The 24,024-nt window shown below is 45.7% G+C and overlaps 1 protein-coding gene across 2 annotated transcripts in view; it reads left to right on the top strand.

The window, feature by feature from the left end:
- LOC134927130 (ly6/PLAUR domain-containing protein 2-like) overlaps positions 1-24,024 on the top strand; it is an 82,388-nt gene that overhangs the window by 12,864 nt on the left and 45,500 nt on the right. For both annotated transcript variants that reach the window (XM_063921172.1, XM_063921173.1), the window contains exon 2: positions 8,827-8,883. In XM_063921172.1, coding sequence (XP_063777242.1) covers positions 8,827-8,883 — 57 coding nt within the window. The remainder of the gene's footprint in view (positions 1-8,826; positions 8,884-24,024) is intronic.

Here is a 24,024-nt window from a genome sequence, read left to right as displayed (position 1 = left end):
TAGTGTGGCGTAATATGAATTAGGGGCACTGCTATGTGGCACAATATGAAGTTGAGGCACTATAGTGTGGCGTAATATGAATTAGGGGCCCTGTAATGTGGCACAATATGAAGTGGAGGCACTGTAGTGTGGCGTAATATGAATTAGGGGCACTGTAATGTGGCACAATATGAAGTTGAGGCACTGTAGTGTGGCGTAATATGAATTAGGGGCACTGTAATGTGGCACAATATGAAGTTGAGGCACTATAGTGTGGCGTAATATGAATTAGTGGCAGTGTAATGTGGCACAATATGAAGTTGAGGCACTATAGTGTGGCGTAATATGAATTAGGGGCACTGCTATGTGGCACAATATGAAGTTGAGGCACTATAGTGTGGCGTAATATGAATTAGGGGCCCTGTAATGTGGCACAATATGAAGTAAAGGCACTATAGTATGGCATAATATGAATTACTGGCAATGTAATGTGGCACAATATGAAGTTGAGGCACTGTAGTGTGGCGTAATATGAATTAGGGGCACTGTAATGTGGCACAATATGAAGTTGAGGCACTGTAGTGTGGCATAATATGAATTACTGGCAATGTAATGTGGCACAATATGAAGTTGAGGCACTATAGTGTGGCATAATATGAATTAGGGGCCCTGTAATGTGGCACAATATGAAGTTGAGGCACTGTAGTGTGGCGTAATATGAATTAGGGGCACTGTTATGTGGCACAATATGAAGTGGAGGCTCTTTAATGTAACGTAATATTACATAGTTACATAGTTGATGAGGTTGAAAAAAGACAAATGTCCATCGAGTTCAACATGTATTATAACATTTGATATAATTTAAATGCTGTATCCCTGGATATTTCTTTCATCAAAGAATTTATGTAATCCATTTTTAAACTTATTAACTGAATCCACCATTACTACCGGGATGCGGTCAATATACCGCCGGATGGGATCCCGGCGGTCGGAATACCGACACCGGGATCCCGAACGGCACAATCCCGACAAATTCTCCCTCTGTGGGAGTCCACGACACCCATAGAGGGAGAATAAATGAGTGTAACGAGACACCGTGCCCGCAGCGAGCCCGCAAGGGGCTGCGTTGCGCTCGCCCCCCTGTCGGGATTGTGCCGGTCGGTATACCGGTGTTGGTATTTCGACCGCCAGGATTCCGTCCGGCGGGATCTCGTACTGATCCCTTACTACCTTCTCTGGGAGAGAATTCCAAATCCTTACTGCTCTTACTGTGAAGAACCCTTTTCTCCGTTGTGTATGAAAAAATTTTTCTTCTAACCTCAGGAGGTGTCCTCGTGTCCTATGTAGCGTTGTTTTTGATAAACAGATCATTTGATAAATCCTTGTATTGTCCCTTTATGTATTTATAAATATTAATAATGTCCCCTCTCAATCGCCTATTTTCCAGTATAAACATATCAAGCCTTTTAAGTCTTTCCTCATAATTCAGTGCCTCTAAACCCTTAACCAGTTTGGTGGCTCACCTCTGAACCCTTTCATGTTCCAAGATATCTTTTTTATAGTGTGGTGCCCAGGACTGTACACAATATTCCAGGTGTGGCCGCACCAATGATTTATACAGTGGCAGGATTACACTCTTATCCCTTGTCTCCATTCCCCGTTTTATGCATGCTAACACCTTATTTGCTTTTGTTGCTGCATTTTGACATTGCGTACTGCTACTAAGTCTATTATCGATGAGCGCACCCAAATCCTTTTCAACTACCGTTATCCCTATACTTTCCCCATTTAGTTTATAGGCTGCCCGATTGTTCTTAGTCCCAAAGTGCATAACTTTACATTTGTCTATATTGAATCTCATTCTCCATTTGTCTGCCCAGACCTCAAGTCTAGATAAATCATTCTGTAGAGACTCAACATCCTTGTCTGAATTAATTACTCTACATAGTTTAGTATCGTCTGCGAAAATTGACACTGTGCTTTTTAGGCCCACTCCTAGGTCATTAATGAATATGTTAAACAGCAATGGCCCGAGTACTGAACCCTGCGGTATTCCACTGAGTACTGAAGCCCATTCAGGGAACATCCCATTAATCCCCACTCGCTGTTCCCTGTTGTACAGCCAATTACTCACCCAAGTACAAATAGTGTTTCCTACCCCAAGCTCTCTTAATTTGAAAATTAATCTCTTATGTGGAACTTTGTCAAAGGCCTTAGCAAAGTTCAAAGAGACCACAGCCACTGCTTTACCCTGATCAATATTATCGCTCACTTTTTCATAGAAGCTTATTAAGTTAGTTTGACATGACCTGTCCTTCACAAAACCATGCTGATTCCTAGTAATAACCTTGGAGGTATCCAAGTACTCTAGTATGCTATCCCTTAGTATACCTTCCAGCATTTTCCCCACTATAGATGTCAAACTTACCGGTCTATAGTTACCGCTATGAGTTTTAATACCCTTTTTAAATATTGGGACTACCTCTGCTATACAGTATGCCAGTCTTTCGGTATCATTCCTGATGTAATTGACTCACTGAAAATAAAATATAGGGGTCTCGATAGCTCTGAGTTAAGTTCCATAAGAACTCTGGGGTGAAGTCCATCCGGCCTAGTAGATTTATTTATCTTAATTTTACTTGGTCTCTCCCGGACTACTTCCTTGTTTAACCAAGTACTTAGCAATGGTTCGTTATTATAGCTTATGTTGTGCTGTACTCTCATCAACCGGTCCTCTCTCGTGAATACTGATGAAAATAATTTATTCAATAAATCTGCTTTTTCCCTATCATCATTAATCAAGACATCCAACTCACCCTTTAATGGCCCAATATTCCCCTTTTTTAACCTTTTACCATTTACATATTTAAATAACTTTTTGGGGGTTTGTTTTACTCTCCTTTGCTATTTGTTTTTTGTTTTCTATTTTAGCTGCTCTGATTTCTGTTTTGCATTTTTGTTACATTCTTTGTAGAACTGGAATGATTCCGCCTTCCCATCAGACTTAAATGCTTTGAAAGCACGCCTCTTTTAATCCATTTGTTCCTTGACCTTCTTATTAAACCACATCGGTTTGAATTTACTACTCCTGTTTTTGTTGACCTTGGGAATAAACAAATGAGTGTACTTATTGAGCACAGTTGTAAAAACATCCCACAGTTCAACCGTATTTATACCATGAAATACAGTTTCCCAATTGATGTCCTTCATTGCTTGTTTCAGCAAGTTGAAATGAGCTTTTCTAAAGTTAAAAGTCTTATTTAGACCCTTATAGTGTTGTTTTTGGATATCGAATGTGATATCGATATCGAATGCTGATATCGAATGTGATCATATTGTGATCGCTATTTCCTAAGGTCTCCCCTACTTTAGTATTTGATATTATTTCCTCATGATTAGTTAGTACTAGGTCCAGTATAGCCCTATGTCTAGTTGGTTCCGCGATTACCTGGGACAAATATTGATCTTTTAGCACGTTTAAGAACCTGTTACCCCTAGCTGTATTTACTGTTTCGGTGTTCCAATATATGACCAGGTAATTAAAGTACCCAACAATAATGACGTCCCCCATTCCTGCAGCTTTTTCAATTTGCTGCAAGAGTTGTAATTCATCAGACACACTAATATCTGGTGGTTTGTAGCATGTCCCTATTAAAAGCTTTTTTGTATCTTTACCCCACTCGAAATCTCAACCCATAATGATACGTTATCTCCAATCCCCTCGTAAATGACCTCCTTTAAATATGGTTTTAAGAATGGGTTAACATAAAGAAAAACACTCCCTCCCTTTTTATTAGTCCTATCTCTCCGGAAGAGGGTGTACCCCTCCATGTTTGCTGCCTAATCGTGAGAATCATCCCACCATGTCTCTGTAATGCCTATTATATCATATTGGTCAATATGAATTAGGGACACTGTAATGTGGCACAATATGAAGTGGAGGCACTGTAACTGTAATGTGGCATAATATGAATTTTGGGCACTGTAATGTGGCATAATATGAATTTTGGGCACTGTAATGTGGCACAATATGAAGTGGAGGCACTGTAATGTGGCACAATATAAAGTGGAGGCTCTGTTATGTAGCATAATATGAATTAGGGGCACTGTAATGTGGCATTATATGAATTAAGGGCAATGCAATGTGGCATAATATGAATTAAGGGCACTGTAATGTGGCATAATATGAATTGGGGCACTGTAATGTGGCATACAGATGGGTCCACATTTATCTTGACCTTTAATAGGATTAACTGAGACTGGCCAGTCGTACTTAATCCCTTGCTGTAATGACTTAATCCCCTGCTGTATTTTCTCTGTATTGTATTGCAGCTGAGAACAATAGATGAAGAGTTTATGCTAATAAATCATGTTGTGCCTAGGCGCAGAAAACTAGTCAAGATAACCGTGGACCCATCTGTAATATGAATTGGGCCACTGTAATGTGGCAAAATTTGAATTAGGGGAACTGTAATGTGGCATAATAGGAATTAGTGGCAATGTAATGTGGCACAATATGAAGTGGAGGCTCTGTAACGTGGCATAATATGAATTAGGGGTACTGTAATGTGGCATAATATGAATTAGGGGCACTGTAATGTGGCATAATTTGAATTAGGGGCAATATAATGTGGCACAATAGGAAGTGGAGGCTCTGTAATGTGGCATAATATGAACTGGGGGCATTGTAATGTGGCATAATATGAACTGGGGGCACTGTAATGTGGCATAATATGAATTAGGAGCACTGTAATGTGGCATAATTTGATTTAGGGGCAATATAATGTGGCACAATAGGAAGTGGAGGCTCTGTAATGTGGCATAATATGAATTGGGGGCATTGTAATGTGGCATAATATGAACTGGGGGCACTGTAATGTGGCATAATTTGAATCAGGGGCACTGTAATGTGGCATAATTTGAATTAAGGGCAATATAATGTGGCACAATAGGAAGTGGAGGCTCTGTAATGTGGCATAATATGAACTGGGGGCATTGTAATGTGGCATAATATGAATTAGGGGCACTGTAATGTGGCATAATTTGAATTAGGGGCAATATACTGTGGCACAATAGGAAGTGGAGGCTCTGTAATGTGGCATAATATGAACTGGGGGCATTGTAATGTGGCATAATATGAACTGGGAGCATTGTAATGTGGCATAATATGAACTGGGGGCATTGTAATGTGGCATAATATGAACTGGGGGCACTGTAATGTGGCATAATATGAACTGGGGGCATTGTAATGTGGCATAATATGAACTGGGGGCATTGTAATGTGGCATAATATGAACTGGGGGCATTGTAATGTGGCATAATATGAACTGGGGGCACTGTAATGTGGCATAACATGAACTGGAGACAATGTATGTCATAATGTGAATTGGGGGCACTGTGTTGCATTTATTTATTCAATAAATCTGCTTTTTCCCTATCATCATTAATCAAGACATCCAACTCACCCTTTAATGGCCCAATATTCCCCTTTTTTAACCTTTTACCATTTATATATTTAAATAACTTTTTGGGGGTTTGTTTTACTCTCCTTTGCTATTTGTTTTTTGTTTTCTATTTTAGCTGCTCTGATTTCTGTTTTGCATTTTTGTTACATTCTTTGTAGAACTGGAATGAGTCCGCCTTCCCATCAGACTTAAATGCTTTGAAAGCACGCCTCTTTTAATCCATTTGTTCCTTGACCTTCTTATTAAACCACATCGGTTTGAATTTACTACTCCTGTTTTTGTTGACCTTGGGAATAAACAAATGAGTGTACTTATTGAGCACAGTTGTAAAAACATCCCACAGTTCAACCGTATTTATACCATGAAATACAGTTTCCCAATTGATGTCCTTCATTGCTTGTTTCAGCAAGTTGAAATGAGCTTTTCTAAAGTTAAAAGTCTTATTTAGACCCTTATAGTGTTGTTTTTGGATATCGAATGTGATATCGATATCGAATGCTGATATCGAATGTGATCATATTGTGATCGCTATTTCCTAAGGTCTCCCCTACTTTAGTATTTGATATTATTTCCTCATGATTAGTTAGTACTAGGTCCAGTATAGCCCTATGTCTAGTTGGTTCCGCGATTACCTGGGACAAATATTGATCTTTTAGCACGTTTAAGAACCTGTTACCCCTAGCTGTATTTACTGTTTCGGTGTTCCAATATATGACCAGGTAATTAAAGTACCCAACAATAATGACGTCCCCCATTCCTGCAGCTTTTTCAATTTGCTGCAAGAGTTGTAATTCATCAGACACACTAATATCTGGTGGTTTGTAGCGTGTCCCTATTAAAAGCTTTTTTGTATCTTTACCCCACTCGAAATCTCAACCCATAATGATACGTTATCTCCAATCCCCTCGTAAATGACCTCCATTAAATATGGTTTTAAGAATGGGTTAACATAAAGAAAAACACTCCCTCCCTTTTTATTAGTCCTATCTCTCCGGAAGAGGGTGTACCCCTCCATGTTTGCTGCCTAATCGTGAGAATCATCCCACCATGTCTCTGTAATGCCTATTATATCATATTGGTCAATATGAATTAGGGACACTGTAATGTGGCACAATATGAAGTGGAGGCACTGTAACTGTAATGTGGCATAATATGAATTTTGGGCACTGTAATGTGGCATAATATGAATTTTGGGCACTGTAATGTGGCACAATATGAAGTGGAGGCACTGTAATGTGGCACAATATAAAGTGGAGGCTCTGTTATGTAGCATAATATGAATTAGGGGCACTGTAATGTGGCATTATATGAATTAAGGGCAATGCAATGTGGCATAATATGAATTAAGGGCACTGTAATGTGGCATAATATGAATTGGGGCACTGTAATGTGGCATACAGATGGGTCCACATTTATCTTGACCTTTAATAGGATTAACTGAGACTGGCCAGTCGTACTTAATCCCTTGCTGTAATGACTTAATCCCCTGCTGTATTTTCTCTGTATTGTATTGCAGCTGAGAACAATAGATGAAGAGTTTATGCTAATAAATCATGTTGTGCCTAGGCGCAGAAAACTAGTCAAGATAACCGTGGACCCATCTGTAATATGAATTGGGCCACTGTAATGTGGCATAATATGAATTAGGGGAACTGTAATGTGGCATAATATGAATTAGTGGCAATATAATGTGGCACAATATGAAGTGGAGGCTCTGTAACGTGGCATAATATGAATTAGGGGTACTGTAATGTGGCATAATATGAATTAGGGGCACTGTAATGTGGCATAATTTGAATTAGGGGCAATATAATGTGGCACAATAGGAAGTGGAGGCTCTGTAATGTGGCATAATATGAACTGGGGGCATTGTAATGTGGCATAATATGAACTGGGGGCACTGTAATGTGGCATAATATGAATTAGGGGCACTGTAATGTGGCATAATTTGAATTAGGGGCAATATAATGTGGCACAATAGGAAGTGGAGGCTCTGTAATGTGGCATAATATGAACTGGGGGCATTGTAATGTGGCATAATATGAACTGGGGGCACTGTAATGTGGCATAATTTGAAGCAGGGGCACTGTAATGTGGCATAATTTGAATTAGGGGCAATATAATGTGGCACAATAGGAAGTGGAGGCTCTGTAATGTGGCATAATATGAATTAGGGGCACTGTAATGTGGCATAATTTGAATTAGGGGCAATATACTGTGGCACAATAGGAAGTGGAGGCTCTGTAATGTGGCATAATATGAACTGGGGGCATTGTAATGTGGCATAATATGAACTGGGAGCATTGTAATGTGGCATAATATGAACTGGGGGCATTGTAATGTGGCATAATATGAACTGGGGGCACTGTAATGTGGCATAATATGAACTGGGGGCATTGTAATGTGGCATAATATGAACTGGGAGCATTGTATTGTAGCATAATATGAACTGGGGGCATTGTAATGTGGCATAATATGAACTGGGGGCATTGTAATGTGGCATAATATGAACTGGGGGCACTGTAATATGGCATAACATGAACTGGAGACAATGTATGTCATAATGTGAATTGGGGGCACTGTGTTGCATAATGTGTACTGGCAACCTTACAATGTGACATAACGTGAACTAGGGCACTGGTATGGGGCATAAAATTAACAACTGTGGCAGAGATCTGTCTCTCTAGAAACACTGGGACAAGGGCTACTTCAAATGTTACTACAGGGGCCACAAAGTTCTCAATACGCCCCTGTTCATATGGCCTGTTATGTTCAAAACTGTTTGGTGGTGGAATTACCTGCTAGGGGGCACCAACAAATTTCTTGCCTAGGGCATTAGACTGCTTAGGGACGGCTCTGATGGCAACTATTGCGTTAATGAGCGTTAGTAATAAGAAAGTCTCTGTTGTAAATCAGACAACCTGTTAAGATTGCAGTATACAGTACCAGGTATTAAAGCAAGTTAAGGGCTTTTTCAGGTCTGTTAGCAATCCAAAAAAGCATACTAATGGGAACAACCATGCTGCACTGCAGGTGGGGCAGATGTAACATGTGCAGAGAGAGTTAGATTTGGGTGTGGTGTGTTCAAACTGAAATCTAAATTGCAGTGTAAAAATAAAGCAGCCAGTATTTACCCTGCACAGAAACAATATAACCCACCCAAATCTAACTCTCTGCACATGTTACCCCCCTGCAGTGCACATGGTTTTGCCCATTAGTGTGCTTTTGTGGGCTGAAAGTCCTAGGTCCTTCATCCTAAATAACAGCATATCTAATTAAATAAATGGTAAATGAATATGCAGAAATTTTAATTGTTATATGTTCGTATGTTAGTTTCATATTTATGGTGATTAATACTTCAATTTGCTTTTTATTTTTATAGGTACACCAATTTATGCAACCACCTCGTCCAGTCCTACTCAAAATACCTCACCCAATGGTTAGTATTTGGATATTAATTGTTTCATTTAGTTTTGTAGCTCTTTATATTTTTTATTATTCGCTAGGATGTATGATTTTGTTGGACAAGTTTTCTGACCGGCGCCCAGAGCCGGCCCTAGGTATAGGCAAACTAGGCAATTGCCTAGGGCATCTGGTATGCCTAGGGGCACAAGCAGCTTCTGCTGATTAAAATGATATGCGGCATGCCTATAGTCTGTGTGTAGCATTTCGTATGCAGATACAGCCACAGTCACACACAGTATATAGGCATGCCGCATATCATTTTAATCAAGAGAAGCTGCTTGTGCATCCTAGCCACATAGCAATGCAAATAGGATGCATTTTCATCAAAAACAGGCACCTGACGTTAGCAGAGCTACCAGTTGACTCGCGCCAGGCATCTCCTGCTGCATGGTGTAAGATTTATGCATCCAAGCAGAGGCAGAGGTCACAGTGTTAGCGGCCGTGTGAGTGCTGTGTGAGTGGGTTAGTTGTGCAATAGTGTTCAGCATATGTGTAAGGGTCATTATGCGTTTAATGTGTATAATGTATTAATAATGTGCAGCAAATGTGTATAGAAAGGGCACTAGTGTGTGGTCTAATGTGAATAAAGAGCAATATGTTATGGTGTAATGTGAATAAGGAGCAACATGGTGTGGTGTAATGATAATAAAGAGCAATATGGTGTGGTGTAATGTGAATAAGGAGCAATTCAGTATGATGTTATGTGAATGAGGGGCACTACTGTTGAGGAGTAACGTATATAAGGTAAAGTGGTACAACTTCGTGATGTAATGTGAATAAGGGATACTATCGCATGATAAATTGTGAACAAAGTTGCAGTACTGTGTGGCATAATTTGAATTGGGGGTACTATTGTGTTGCCATGCCCCTTCCCAGCAAGAACACATACCTTTTTGGGCTGTGCGCTGAATGTGCACACTGTTCTTATTTAAATTACAGGGGGTAGGAAAACCAAAATAAGGACTGGTATAGGTGAGGGGTGATGGTGCGGGGAAAGGGGTGCAGGGTTAGAGGAGGAACTAGCGTTGGTGCTAGGGGGCACCAGCCAAAATCTTGCCTAGGGCATCATATTGGGTAGGGCCGGCTCTGCCGGCGCCACCAGAGAGATACCAGTTACAATAATGATTAAAGGGTAGGTACAGTATCCTTCAGCCTTGGAGAATGAGGAACTTCCCAAAATGTTCAGGGTTTGGGGGTTTTATCAAAGAGATAGGTGTTTTGTGTATTTCTCTGATGCTGGAATTTAGGTACAGAGCCAGATATACTGATTGGACCAACAGTAGTGGAGATCTAATTTATTAATCACATAATAATGAGAACATGGGGGTATATTTACTAAGGTCCCGATTTTGACCGAGATGCCGTTTTTTCTTCAAAGTGTCATCTCGGTAATTTACTAAGCAAAAATCACGGCAGTGATGAGGGCATTCGTAATATTTTGGAAGTCCTTGGAAAAAATCACGAATCAATACACCATCGGTCAAATACGCCTGCAATTTGGTAGAAATCGGTCATTTACTAAAAAGTGCAAAACACAAACACTGCCGACAATAGCCAAACACTGCCGTGCTAAAATACAAATCGTGAAAAAGTGCTAAAAAAAAACAGACCTGCTTTTTTATCCCGTGTTTGTATAGGCATGCACGGATCCATGAGATCCGTGCATGTTTATCAGTGGGAAGGGGTGGGAAATGTTATAATTTTTCAAAAAAAAAATGCGTTGGGTCCCCCCTCCTAAACCAAACCAGCCTCGGGCTCTTTGAGCCGGCCCTGGTTGCAAAAATATGGGGAAAAAATTGACAGGGGTTCCCCCATATTTAAGCAACCAGCACCGGGCTCTGCGCCTGGTCCTGGTTCCAAAAATACGGGGGACAAAAAGCGTAGTGGTCCCCCGTATTTTTGAAACCAGCACCGGGCTCCACTAGCTGGACAGATAATGCCACAGCCGGGGGTCACTTTTATACAGTGCCTTGCCGCCGTGGCATCAAATATCCAACTAGTCACCCCTGGCCGGGGTACCCTGGGGGAGTGGGGACCCCTTCAATCAAGGGGTCGTCCCCCCAGCCACCCAAGGGCCAGGGGTGAAGCCCGAGGCTGTCCCCCCCATCCAATGGGCTGCGGATGGGGGGCTGATAGCCTTTGTTCAAAGTGAATGATATTGTTTTTAGTAGCAGTACTACAAGGCCCAGCAAGCCTCCCCCGCAAGCTGGTACTTGGAGAACCACAAGTACCAGCATGCGGCAGAAAAATGGGCCCGCTGGTACCTGTAGTACTACTACTAAAAAAATACCCCAATAAAGACAACACACACACACACCTTGAAAGTATAACTTTAATACATCCATCCACACCTCCATATACACATACTTACCTTATGTTCCCACGCAGGTCGGTCCTCTTCTCCAGTAGAATCCATGGTGTACCTGTTGAAAAAATTATACTCACATAATCCATGGTTGAAGGCTCCTCTGCTTGTAATCCTTTTGTAATCCACGTACTTGTAAAAATAAAAAAACGGATACCCGACCTCGCACTGAAAGGGGACCCATGTTTTCACATGGGTCCCCTTTCCCCGAATGCCTGGAACCCCCTCTGACTTAAGTCCAAGAAGGTTCCATCAGCCAATCAGGGAGCGCCACGTTTGGCACCCTCCTGATTGGCTGTGTGCTCTTGTACTGTATGACAGGCGGCACACGGCAGTGTTACAATGTAGCGCATATGCGCTCCATTGTAACCAATGGTGGGAACTTTTTGCTCAGCGGTGAGGTCACTCTCGGTCAACCGCTGAGCAAAAAGTTCCCACCATTGGTTACAATGGAGCGCATAGGCGCTACATTGTAACACTGCCGTGTGCCGCCTGTCATACAGTACAAGAGCACACAGCCAATCAGGAGGGTGCCAAACGTGGCGCTCCCTGATTGGCTGATGGAACCTTCTTGGACTTAAGTCAGAGGGGGTTCCAGGCATTCGGGGAAAGGGGACCCATGTGAAAACATGGGTCCCCTTTCAGTGCGAGGTCGGGTATCCGTTTTTTTATTTTTACAAGTACGTGGATTACAAAAGGATTACAAGCAGAGGAGCCTTCAACCATGGATTATGTGAGTATAATTTTTTCAACAGGTACACCATGGATTCTACTGGAGAAGAGGACCGACCTGCGTGGGAACATAAGGTAAGTATGTGTATATGGAGGTGTGGATGGATGTATTAAAGTTATACTTTCAAGGTGTGTGTGTGTGTTGTCTTTATTGGGGTATTTTTTTAGTAGTAGTACTACAGGTACCAGCGGGCCCATTTTTCTGCCGCATGCTGGTACTTGTGGTTCTCCAAGTACCAGCTTGCGGGGGAGGCTTGCTGGGCCTTGTAGTACTGCTACTAAAAACAATATCAATCACTTTGAACAAAGGCTATCAGCCCCCCATCCGCAGCCCATTGGATGGGGGGGACAGCCTCGGGCTTCACCCCTGGCCCTTGGGTGGCTGGGGGGACGACCCCTTGATTGAAGGGGTCCCCACTCCCCCAGGGTACCCCGGCCAGGGGTGACTAGTTGGATATTTGATGCCACGGCCGCAAGGCACTGTATAAAAGTGACCCCCGGCTGTGGCATTATCTGTCCAGCTAGTGGAGCCCGGTGCTGGTTTAAAAAATACGGGGGACCCCTACGCTTTTTGTCCCCCGTATTTTTGGAACCAGGACCAGGCGCAGAGCCCGATGCTGGTTGTTTAAATATGGGGGAACCCCTGTCATTTTTTCCCCATATTTCTGCAACCAGGATCGGCTCTAAGAGCCCGAGGCTGGTTTGGTTTAGGAGGGGGGACCCCACGCAATTTTTTTTTTTACATTTAAACATTTTTTTTTTTTACAAGGTGCACAATGAAGCCCAGCACGGATCTCTCAGATCCGGCCGAGATTCATTGTATTAAAGTCGGCAGTGTTTTACAAGTCACTCACGTAAAACACTGCCAAAAAAAACGAATGACATCGACATCGGAAAACCCGAAAATGCAGAATACGGCAGCTTAGTAAATTAGTTGTAATCAATTCAAAAAGTTGCATATTTACACTTTCAATGTCATTCGTGATTGAACTTTGACCTCAAACGGGAAAATACGAATCTTAGTAAATTTACCCCATGATGTTTAGAAAAGATCACTCAAGTGATAATGAGAAAGTTTTATTCATTGAATTAAATAATTAAAACATAGATGTTCATTACTTTCCCCCCAGTATCAAATGATAGATACAAATATATAGCAGGTTATAATTACAGATTGAGTATCCCATATCCAAAATGCTTGGGACCAGAAGTAATTTGGATATCGGATTTTTCCGTATATTTTGGAATTTCATACAATAATGAGATATCACGAGGATAGGACCTAAGTCTAAGCACAGAATACATTTATCTCCTATATAATAGCCCAGATCTGTGACTCTGTGCCTGGGCCTTTAACGCTGGGCGTGGCTATGAGCTCTCATTGGGTATGCGGCAGGTCTATCACACCCAGTCCACAGCTGATTGGGAGAGAAACGCCCTCCCACACAGGTTACATCCAATGGGAGGCTCTGCCCTTTGGCTGCTGTGTTTTCACAGAGCAGGATTAGCAATGGGGCTGATGGAGCTGCAGCTCCAGCCCCACACCCCAGAATAGTCCCCCTGCATCTGCAGCAACACACCCTCCTACAATTGAATTTACACATAAAAATCACATCAAATTTGAAAAGGAGGCGTGGCCACGGGTACAGCTGCGTGGCCACGTCCCTTTTCCTATACTTTCAATGGAAGTTTGGAGAGTCAAAAATTGGTACAGACCATAAAAAAAAGGTCCTGTACCTGCCAAAAAGGTGCAGCTGGAGGGTATGCCACTGCACCTGCAGCAAGTCTCTGCACTGTAGATAGGGGAAAAAACATCCTTTTACTGCAGCGTCCTATGTCCTGCTGCAAGTCCGCCTGCCCCCTCCGGCATCAACAATCCCCACTCCCTAGCCGCTGCGCAGGTGGAACAAAAGCTGCTGCGGCTACCGGCACAGATGTGTATGAAAGCGGCGCAGCAGAAGGCTTTCATAGCCCTCCCTGCGCCGCATACGCTCTGAACCCCAGAGCCTCCTCTGCGTGTGATGTCACAGAAGTGCCTCCCCGCCACAGCTGCGCCCAGATCCCCAGAGGCCCTGACTCTGCAACAAAGCACCTGGGCTGCCGGCCTGGAAGCCCTGAGATGGCTAATGTAACGGATATAGAGGGTGATATCGCGGAGGGTAATGTCTGGACGCTGAATCAATGTAAAAGGTGGCAGTGCTATGCAGTGCAGTGGGCGTGCAGCCTGGACCGGTGCTAGGGTGTTCGGAACCACCCTGCAAACTATAAATTTGCACCCTCGCATACTTTACAAAGGCACAGCGCACATAATACCCCCTGTAGTAGAGACACTTACACATGTAACGCCCCCTGTACCAGTGACACTTACACATGTAACGCCCCCCTGTACCAGTAATGCTTACACAAGTAACAACCCCTGTACCAGTGACGCTTACACACGTAACGCCTCCTGTACCAGTGACGCTTACACACGTAACGCCCCCTGTACCAGTGAGCTTACACACGTAACGCCCCCCTGTACCAGTGACGCTTACACACGTAACGCCCCCTGTACCAGAGACGCTTACACACGTAACGCCCCCTGTACCAGAGACGCTTACACACGTAACGCCCCCCTTTACCAGTGATGCTTACACACGTAACGTCCCATGTACCAGTGACGCTTACACACGTAACGCCCCCTGTAGCAGTGACGCTTACACATGTAACGCCCCCCTGTACCAGAGACACTTACACACGTAATGCCCCCTGTACCAGTGAGCTTTACACACATTACGCCCTCTGTTCCAGTGCCGCTTAGACATGTAACGCCCCCTGTAGCAGTGCCGCTTACACACATTATGTCGCAGTCACACATACACACAACAGACATATATATATATATATATATATACAAGAATAGATGAAAACAAGCGCCCACGAGTGTAGTTAATATACATGCAGGGAGGGAAGGGTGCAAAAAGATGGTGATATAAACCGGCTTAAAACACTTATCTGAAAATAGAGAAGCTTTTTCTCATGGAGCTCTCTCTTATGGTTTAGTTACATGTAAGAGAAGAAACAGCAAAACATGGGCCCTCATTCCGAGTCGTTCGCTCGGTATTTTTCATCGCATCGCAGTGAAATTCCGCTTAGTACGCATGCGCAATATTCGCACTGCGACTGCGCCAAGTAATTTTACAATGGAGATAGTATTTTTACTCACGGCTTTTTCATCGCTCCGGCGATCGTAGTGTGATTGACAGGAAATGGGTGTTACTGGGCGGAAACACGGCGTTTTCGGGGCGTGTGGATAAAAACGCTACCGTTTCCGGAAAAAACGCAGGAGTGGCCGGAGAAACGGGGGAGTGTCTGGGCGAACGCTGGGTGTGTTTATGACGTCAAACCAGGAACGACCAGCACTGAACTGATCGCAGATGCCGAGTAAGTCTGAAGCTACTCTGAAACTGCTAAGTAGTTTGTAATCGCAATATTGCGAATACATCGGTCGCAATTTTAAGAAGCTAAGATACACTCCCAGTAGGCGTAGGCTTAGCCTGAGCAACTCTGCTAAATTCGCCTTGCGAGCGATCAACTCGGAATGAGGGCCATAGTGTGTACCGTTTTTTTTTTAAATTCCAAAGTATACAACTGTCTTGTATGCCTAATTAGGGAATCAGCATTTTCCCAATTATAAGCAATATATAGCCTAGACAGTATAATTTTGTTAAAAAAACATAAATTTAATACACAAAAAAACATAAAATGGCCGAATAAAATGCGTACAAGATAGCAAAATATATAAGGCTTATCTGTCCATATATGGAGTATTAGCAGTCAATTCTATCCAATATGCCATAGAAGAGTAGCCGTATAAAATGCGTACAAGATAAAAGATGTATTAGGCTTATCTGTCCTTAACTCCTCTAGTTTAAAGCCACACCACTTTACACTCCTTCGCCAGCTGGAAGTTATTGTTTAGTGCGCCTCATGTGCGTTCCACCGTCTTCCGCCCAGCCGGAAATGACGTCACCATAGCGATGCGGTTCACATGCGTTCCATCGCTACTTCCACCTGTGGCGCTGTACAGCACAGCGTTCTTTCACTGCTGTAAATATTCTCTTCTTTAGTCGTTTTTCTGTATAAATAACTATTGATATCACCATTTGAGTGCTATTTAGATTATTATACAATATATTTCTCAGTGTTCTGGCAAATTATAACAAGATCACAGGAAGTGATGTCATCACTAATGGCCATGAACAACTACCATTTCTTGCTATAAATAGAGCAGGCTTGCTCAGTGTGTCCATCCCCTTGATGAAGTCTGGATGCTGACGGACGAAACTCGTTGGGCCTACCTACAGACATCTCCTATTAAGGACAGATAAGCCTAATACATCTTTTATCTTGTACGCATTTTATTCGGCTACTCTTCTATGGCATATTGGATAGAATTGACAGCTAATACTCCATATATGGACAGATAAGCCTTATATATTTTGCTATCTTGTACGCATTTTATTAAGCCATTTTATGTTTTTTTGTGTATTAAATTTATGTTTTTTTAACAAAATTATACTGTTTAGGCTATATATTGCTTATAATTGGGAAAATGCTGATTCCCTAATTAGGCATACAAGACAGTTGTATACTTTGGAATTTTTTAAAAAAACGGTACACACTATATTTTGCTGTTTCTTCTTTTACATGTAACTAAACCATAAGAGAGAGCTCCATGAGAAAAAGCTTCTCTATTTTCAGATAAGTGTTTTAAGCCGGTTTATATCACCATCTTTTTGCACCCTTCCCTCCCTGCATGTATATTAACTACACTCGTGGACGCTTGTTTTCATCTATTCTTGTATTTATTCATATGTGACTACCAAACACATTATCACGCATTATAAGCTGCCGCCCAGATAAGATACTGGGAAGTGTTTCTAAATAATACCTGCAAGGTGATAACTAATTAAAATAAGGTATAGATATCACAGAAATTGTATTTCTAGCGCCGCATTCTCTATTTCTTTAATATATATATATATATATATATATATATACAAACACACACATACATACTGTACATACATTACACACATACAGTCACACATATATACAGTATATACAGACACTGTATATACACACACACACTCACTCTCTTTCCAGACACTTACCTAATGAAGTCTGGCTGGCCGAAGCTGTAGCAGCTCATCCTCCTGCTGCAGCATGGTCCCGTCTAGCTCCGCCCCTCATTCCCATATAGCTCTGCCTCCTTTGACTGTATGTCACACAGGGGAGGGAGAGAGGAGGCTTTGCGCTGCCGGCGCCGAGGGGAAGAGGTTTTGTGCTGATAGCGCCGCTGCATGTGTGACAGCAGCCAGCAGCAGCAGCAGCAGGGATAGCAGCAGCAGCTCAGCACAGGGATGCAGAGCAGGGAGAACACCTCCCCTTCCTGGTGCCTCCCTGCACTGCATCCCTTTGCTGAGCGGCTAGCGCCGGCCCTGTGTGCAGTGTCACTGACACTGCACAGCACTCTCACCTTTTACATTGATTCAGCCAGTCACTCAGTTCTGCCAGCCAGTCACTATTGTTAGCACCAGTGTCCCAACGCTCCACATTACAGGGAAGTAGATGCACTAAATAAATTACAGCTCCCAGCAGCCCTTAGCCCCGAACCATTCCTACCCTTAGGGCAACTGCGAGCTATAGTTTATTGAGTGCATCTTCTTCCCTGTAATGCGGCGCATTGGGACACCAGCGCTAACAATAGTGACTGGCTGCTTGGCTGCTGTGCGACTCTCCGGGAGAGCCACTGCCAAAGGGAGGACAGCAGCTTAGCTGCTTCCAGGAGAAGCATTACTTGCCCCTCCCCCACTCACAGTACCTCCGGGCCCCATCCGTGGCACCCCCACACCCCCCCTCCACCACCCGCAGTAGCTCCGGACCCCTCCCCCACCAGCAGCAACCCCGCACCCGCCCCTCCCGCCGCATCTGCCCCTCCCCCACCCGGGGCACCCTCGCAACTGCTCCTCTCCCACCCACGGTGGCTCCGGACGCCCACCCGTGGCACCCATGCACCCTCCCCCACCTGTGGCACCACCGCTCCAGCCCCTCCCCCACCTGCGGCACCACCGCAACTGCCCCTCCCCCTGCACCCCTGGATCCCATCCGCGTCTTCCCCGCACCCGCCACTCCCCCAACCAAAGCACCTACTAGGTGATTCATCAGGCCCTGCGTGTGCTGCTCACGCCGTTGCAAGGGGCTTTGACCTCTTAACCATTGCACGCCCTTTGTCCATGCAATATTTAACCACTCACACAATTATGATTGGAGGGAATACTCCATATAATAAAAATGGTGTGCAAGGGTTAAGGGGGTGTAGCCCATTAAGATGGTGTGAAGATGAATCATATAGTGTATTTATATCCTTCTGGAGATATGGTCTCCAGAACTGGACACAGTATTCTAGATGAGGCCGTACCAATGACCGATACAGTGGCATTATTACGTCTTTTTTCCTGCTACCGATTCCTCTGGCTATGCAGCCAAGCATCTGACTTGCCTTTCTCATTGCTTTGTTGCATTGCTTTCCTGCCTTCAAGTCACTTGAAATAGTGACTCTTAAATCCCTTTCCCCCTCAGTAGTTTCCATTATAGTACCCTAGATACTATATTTAGCCTTTGGGTTTTTGAGACCCAAGTGCATGATTTTGCATTTTTTTAGCATTAAACTGTAGTTGCCACGTTCTTGACCATTTCTCAAGCCTACCTAGGTCATCAATCATTTGTTTTTTTCCTCCCGGTGTGTCTACCCTGTTACATATCTTTGTATCATCTGCAAAAAGGCATACTTTCCCTTCAATACCATTTGCAATGTCACTAACAAAGATTTTAAAGAGAACTGGTCCAAGTACACATCCCTGGGGTACTCCACTGGTAACATTTCCCTCCATAGAGTGCACTCCATTTACTACAACTGTCAGTTTCCTATCCTGCAACTAGGTTCTTAATAATCCACCCCCACGCTTTCAAGTTTATTTAGCTGTCTGTGATGTTGGACAGTGTCAAATGCCTTACTAAAGTCTAGATATGCAGCTCCCCCTTGATCTATTATTTTCAGCACTGAGTCAAAAAAGTCAATAAGATTTGTTTGGCATGATCTCCCACCAGTAAATCCATGCTGTTTTGGATCCTGTAAGTTGTTTGATTTAAGATATTCCACAACTCTTTCTTTTAATAGTTTTTCCATTACTTTCTCTACTACTGATGTAAGGCTTACTGGTCTGTAGTTACTTGCTTCTTCCTTGCTTCCACTTTTGTACAGTGGAACTACATTCGCTCTTTTCCAGTCCTCTGGAATGGCACCTGTATTTAGTGACTGGTTAAATAATTCTGTTAATGGTGCCACCAGCACATTGTTTAGCTCTTTTAGTATCTTTGGGTGTATCCAGGGCCGGTGCTAGGGTGTTCGGCGCCTCCCTGCAAACTATTAATTTGCGCCCTCCCTCCCATGTGTTTGATGGTGCAGCGGTGGCAGGTCCGTGAGGCTACTGCCAGTGGCTCTGTGCCCACAGTGCATATGCACTGTGCCAGGCACCACTGGCACAGTGTTAGTTACGACCCTGTGCAGGATATCTAGGGGAGGGCAGCACAGTGGCTGTGAGAGAACATGTGGGGGTGGGGACGACACAGCAACTGAGTGACACAGTGACTGGGACTGAACACAGAGGGGGGGATTGTGACACAATGACATAACACAAACTGGGGGAGGGGGGTGACAGAGTTTTGTGACAGGGCACAGAGGGGGGGTGTGACACAGTTACAGAACACGGGGGGGGCACAGTGACAGAACGTTGGAGGTGACAGTGACAGAACACGGGGGGGTCGTGATACAGTGACAGAACACGGGGGGGGGTGACACAGTGACAGAACATGGGGGGGTGACGTAGTGACAGAACACGAGGGGGGGTGACGCAGTGACAGAACATGGGGGGAAAACAGTGACAGAACATGAGGGGATACACAGTGACAGAACATGGGGGGGATACACAGTGACAGAACACGGGGGGAAACACAGTGACAGAACACGGGGGAAACACAGTGACAGAACATGGAGGGGATACACAGTGACAGAACATGGGGGGAACACAGTGACAGAACATTGGGGGGATACACAGTGACAGAACATGGGGGGGGGAAACACAGTGACAGAACACGGGGGGGGGAACACAGTGACAGAACATGGGGGGATACACAGTGACAGAACATGGGGGGATACACAGTGACAGAACACGGGGGGGGAAACACAGTGACAGAACATGGGGGGATACACAGTGACAGAACACGGGGGGGGACACAGTGACAGAACATGGGGGGATACACAGTGACAGAACATGGGGGGGGATACACAGTGACAGAACATGGGGGGGATACACAGTGACAGAACACGGGGGGGATACACAGTGACAGAACACGGGGGGGACACAGTGACAGAACATGGGGGGATACACAGTGACAGAATACGGGGGGGGAACACAGTGACAGAACATGGGGGGATACACAGTGACAGAATACGGGGGGGATACACAGTGACAGAATACGGGGGGGGGAAACACAGTGACAGAACATGGGGGGATACACAGTGACAGAACACGGGAGGGATACACAGTTACAGAACACGGGGGGGGATACACAGTGACAGAATACGGGGGGGATACACAGTGACAGAACATGGGGGGGATACACAGTGACAGAATACGGGGTGGATACACAGTGACAGAACACGGGGGGGGGACACAGTGACAGAACATGGGGGGATACACAGTGACAGAATACGGGGGGGGGAAACACAGTGACAGAACATGGGGGGATACACAGTGACAGAACATGGGGGGATACACAGTGACAGAACACGGGGGGGATACACAGTGACAGAACATGGGGGGATGCACAGTGACAGAACACGGGGGGGGATACACAGTGACAGAACACGGGGGGAAACACAGTGACAGAACATGGGGGGATACACAGTGACAGAACACGGGGGGGGAAACACAGTGACAGAACATGGGGGGATACACGGTGACAGAACACGGGGGGGGGGACACAGTGACAGAACATGGGGGATACACAGTGACAGAACATGGGGGGGATACACAGTGACAGAACATGGGGGGGATACACAGTGACAGAACACGGGGGGGATACACAGTGAAAGAACACGGGGGGGACACAGTGACAGAACATGGGGGGATACACAGTGACAGAATACGGGGGGGGAACACAGTGACAGAACAAGGGGGTAACACAGTGACAGAACATGGAGGGGATACACAGTGACAGAACATGGGGGGAACACAGTGACAGAACATTGGGGGGATACACAGTGACAGAACATGGGGGGGGAAACACAGTGACAGAACACGGGGGGGGCACAGTGACAGAACACGGGGGGGGAACACAGTGACAGAACATGGGGGGATACACAGTGACAGAACATGGGGGGATACACAGTGACAGAACACGGGGGGGGAAACACAGTGACAGAACATGGGGGGATACACGGTGACAGAACACGGGGGGGGGACACAGTGACAGAACATGGGGGGATACACAGTGACAGAACATGGGGGGGATACACAGTGACAGAACATGGGGGGGATACACAGTGACAGAACATGGGGGGGATACACAGTGACAGAACACGGGGGGGATACACAGTGACAGAACACGGGGGGGGACACAGTGACAGAACATGGGGGGATACACAGTGACAGAACATGGAGGGATACACAGTGACAGAATACGGGGGGGATACACAGTGACAGAATACGGGGGGGGGGAAACACAGTGACAGAACATGGGGGGGATACACAGTGACAGAACACGGGAGGGATACACAGTTACAGAACACGGGGGGGGATACACAGTGACAGAATACGTGGGGGATACACAGTGACAGAACATGGGGGGGATACACAGTGACAGAATACGGGGTGGATACACAGTGACAAAACACGGGGGGGGGGACACAGTGACAGAACATGGGGGGATACACAGTGACAGAATACGGGGGGGGAAACACAGTGACAGAACATGGGGGGATACACAGTGACAGAACATGGGGGGATACACAGTGACAGAACACGGGGGGGATACACAGTGACAGAACATGGGGGGATGCACAGTGACAGAACACAGGGGGGGGGATACACAGTGACAGAACACGGGGGGGGGGATACACAGTGACAGAACACGGGGGGAAACACAGTGACAGAACATGGGGGGATACACAGTGACAGAATACGGGGGGGGGAAACACAGTGACAGAACATGGGGGGATACACAGTGACAGAACATGGGGGGATACACAGTGACAGAACACGGGGGGGGGAACACAGTGACAGAACATGGGGGGATACACAGTGACAGAACACGGGGGGGGATGCACAGTGACAGAACACGGGGGGGGGGGAACACAGAGACAGAACACGGGGGGATACACAGTGACAGAACACGGGGGGGAAACACAGTGACAGAACATGGGGGGATACACAGTGACAGAATACGGGGGGGGGAAACACAGTGACAGAACACGGGGGGCACATTGACAGAACACGGGGGGGGGACACAGTGACAGAACATGGGGGGATACACAGTGACAGAACACGGGGGGGGAACACAGTGACAGAACACGGGGGGAACACAGTGACAGAACACGAGGGGGGGATACACAGTGACAGAACACGGGGGGGGGGGAAACACAGAGACAGAACACGGGGGGGAAGCACAGTGACAGAACACGGGGGGGGGGAAACACAGTGACAGAATACGGGGGGGGGGGAAACACAGTGACAGAACACGGGGGGATACACAGTGACAGAACACGGGGGGGGGAAACACAGTGACAGAACGTGGGGGGATACACAGTGACAGAATACGGGGGGGATACACAGTGACAGAATACGGGGGGGTAAAACACAGTGACAGAACATGGGGGGATACACAGTGACAGAACATGGGGGGATACACAGTGACAGAACACGGGGGGGGGACACAGTGACAGAACATGGGGGGGATACACAGTGACAGAATACGGGGGGGATACACAGTGACAGAATACGGGGGGGTGAAACACAGTGACAGAACATGGGGGGATACATAGTGACAGAACATCGGGGGATACACAGTGACAGAACACGGGGGGGGGGGACACAGTGACAGAACACGGGGGGGGGGAAACACAGTGACAGAACATGGGGGGGATACACAGTGACAGAATACGGGGGGGATACACAGTGACAGAATACGGGGGGGGAAACACAGTGACAGAACACGGGGGGGATGCACAGTGACAGAACGTGGGGGGATACACAGTGACAGAACACGGGGGGGGGACACAGTGACAGAACATGGGGGGGATACACAGTGACAGAACATGGGGGGGATACACAGTGACAGAACACGGGGGGATACACAGTGACAGAACACGGGGGGGGGGGATACACAGTGACAGAATACGGGGGGGGAAACACAGTGACAGAACATGGGGGGATACACAGTGACAGAATACGGGAGGGGGGAACACAGTGACAGAACACGGGGGGGATACACAGTGACAGAACACGGGGGGGATACACAGTGACAGAATACGGGGGGGGGGAACACAGTGACAGAACATGGGGGGATACACAGTGACAGAATACAGGGGGGGGGTGGAACACAGTGACAGAATACGGGGGGGGGACACAGTGACAGAACATGGGGGGATACACAGTGACAGAATACGTGGGGGGGGGGCGGAACACAGTGACAGAATACGGGGGGGATACACAGTGACAGAATACGGGGGGGGAAACACAGTGACAGAACATGGGGGGATACACAGTGACAGAATACGGGGGGGGGAACACAGTGACAGAACATGGGGGGGATACACAGTGACAGAACACGGGAGGGATACACAGTGACAGAACATGGGGGGGATACACAGTGACAGAACATGGGGGGATACACAGTGACAGAATACGGGGGGGG

This window comes from Pseudophryne corroboree, chromosome 5 (genome assembly GCF_028390025.1).
Source record: "Pseudophryne corroboree isolate aPseCor3 chromosome 5, aPseCor3.hap2, whole genome shotgun sequence".
Lineage (NCBI taxonomy): Eukaryota > Metazoa > Chordata > Amphibia > Anura > Myobatrachidae > Pseudophryne > Pseudophryne corroboree.
The sequence above is the reverse complement of the archived record's forward strand: the minus strand, read 5'-3'. Positions and strand labels throughout refer to the sequence as shown.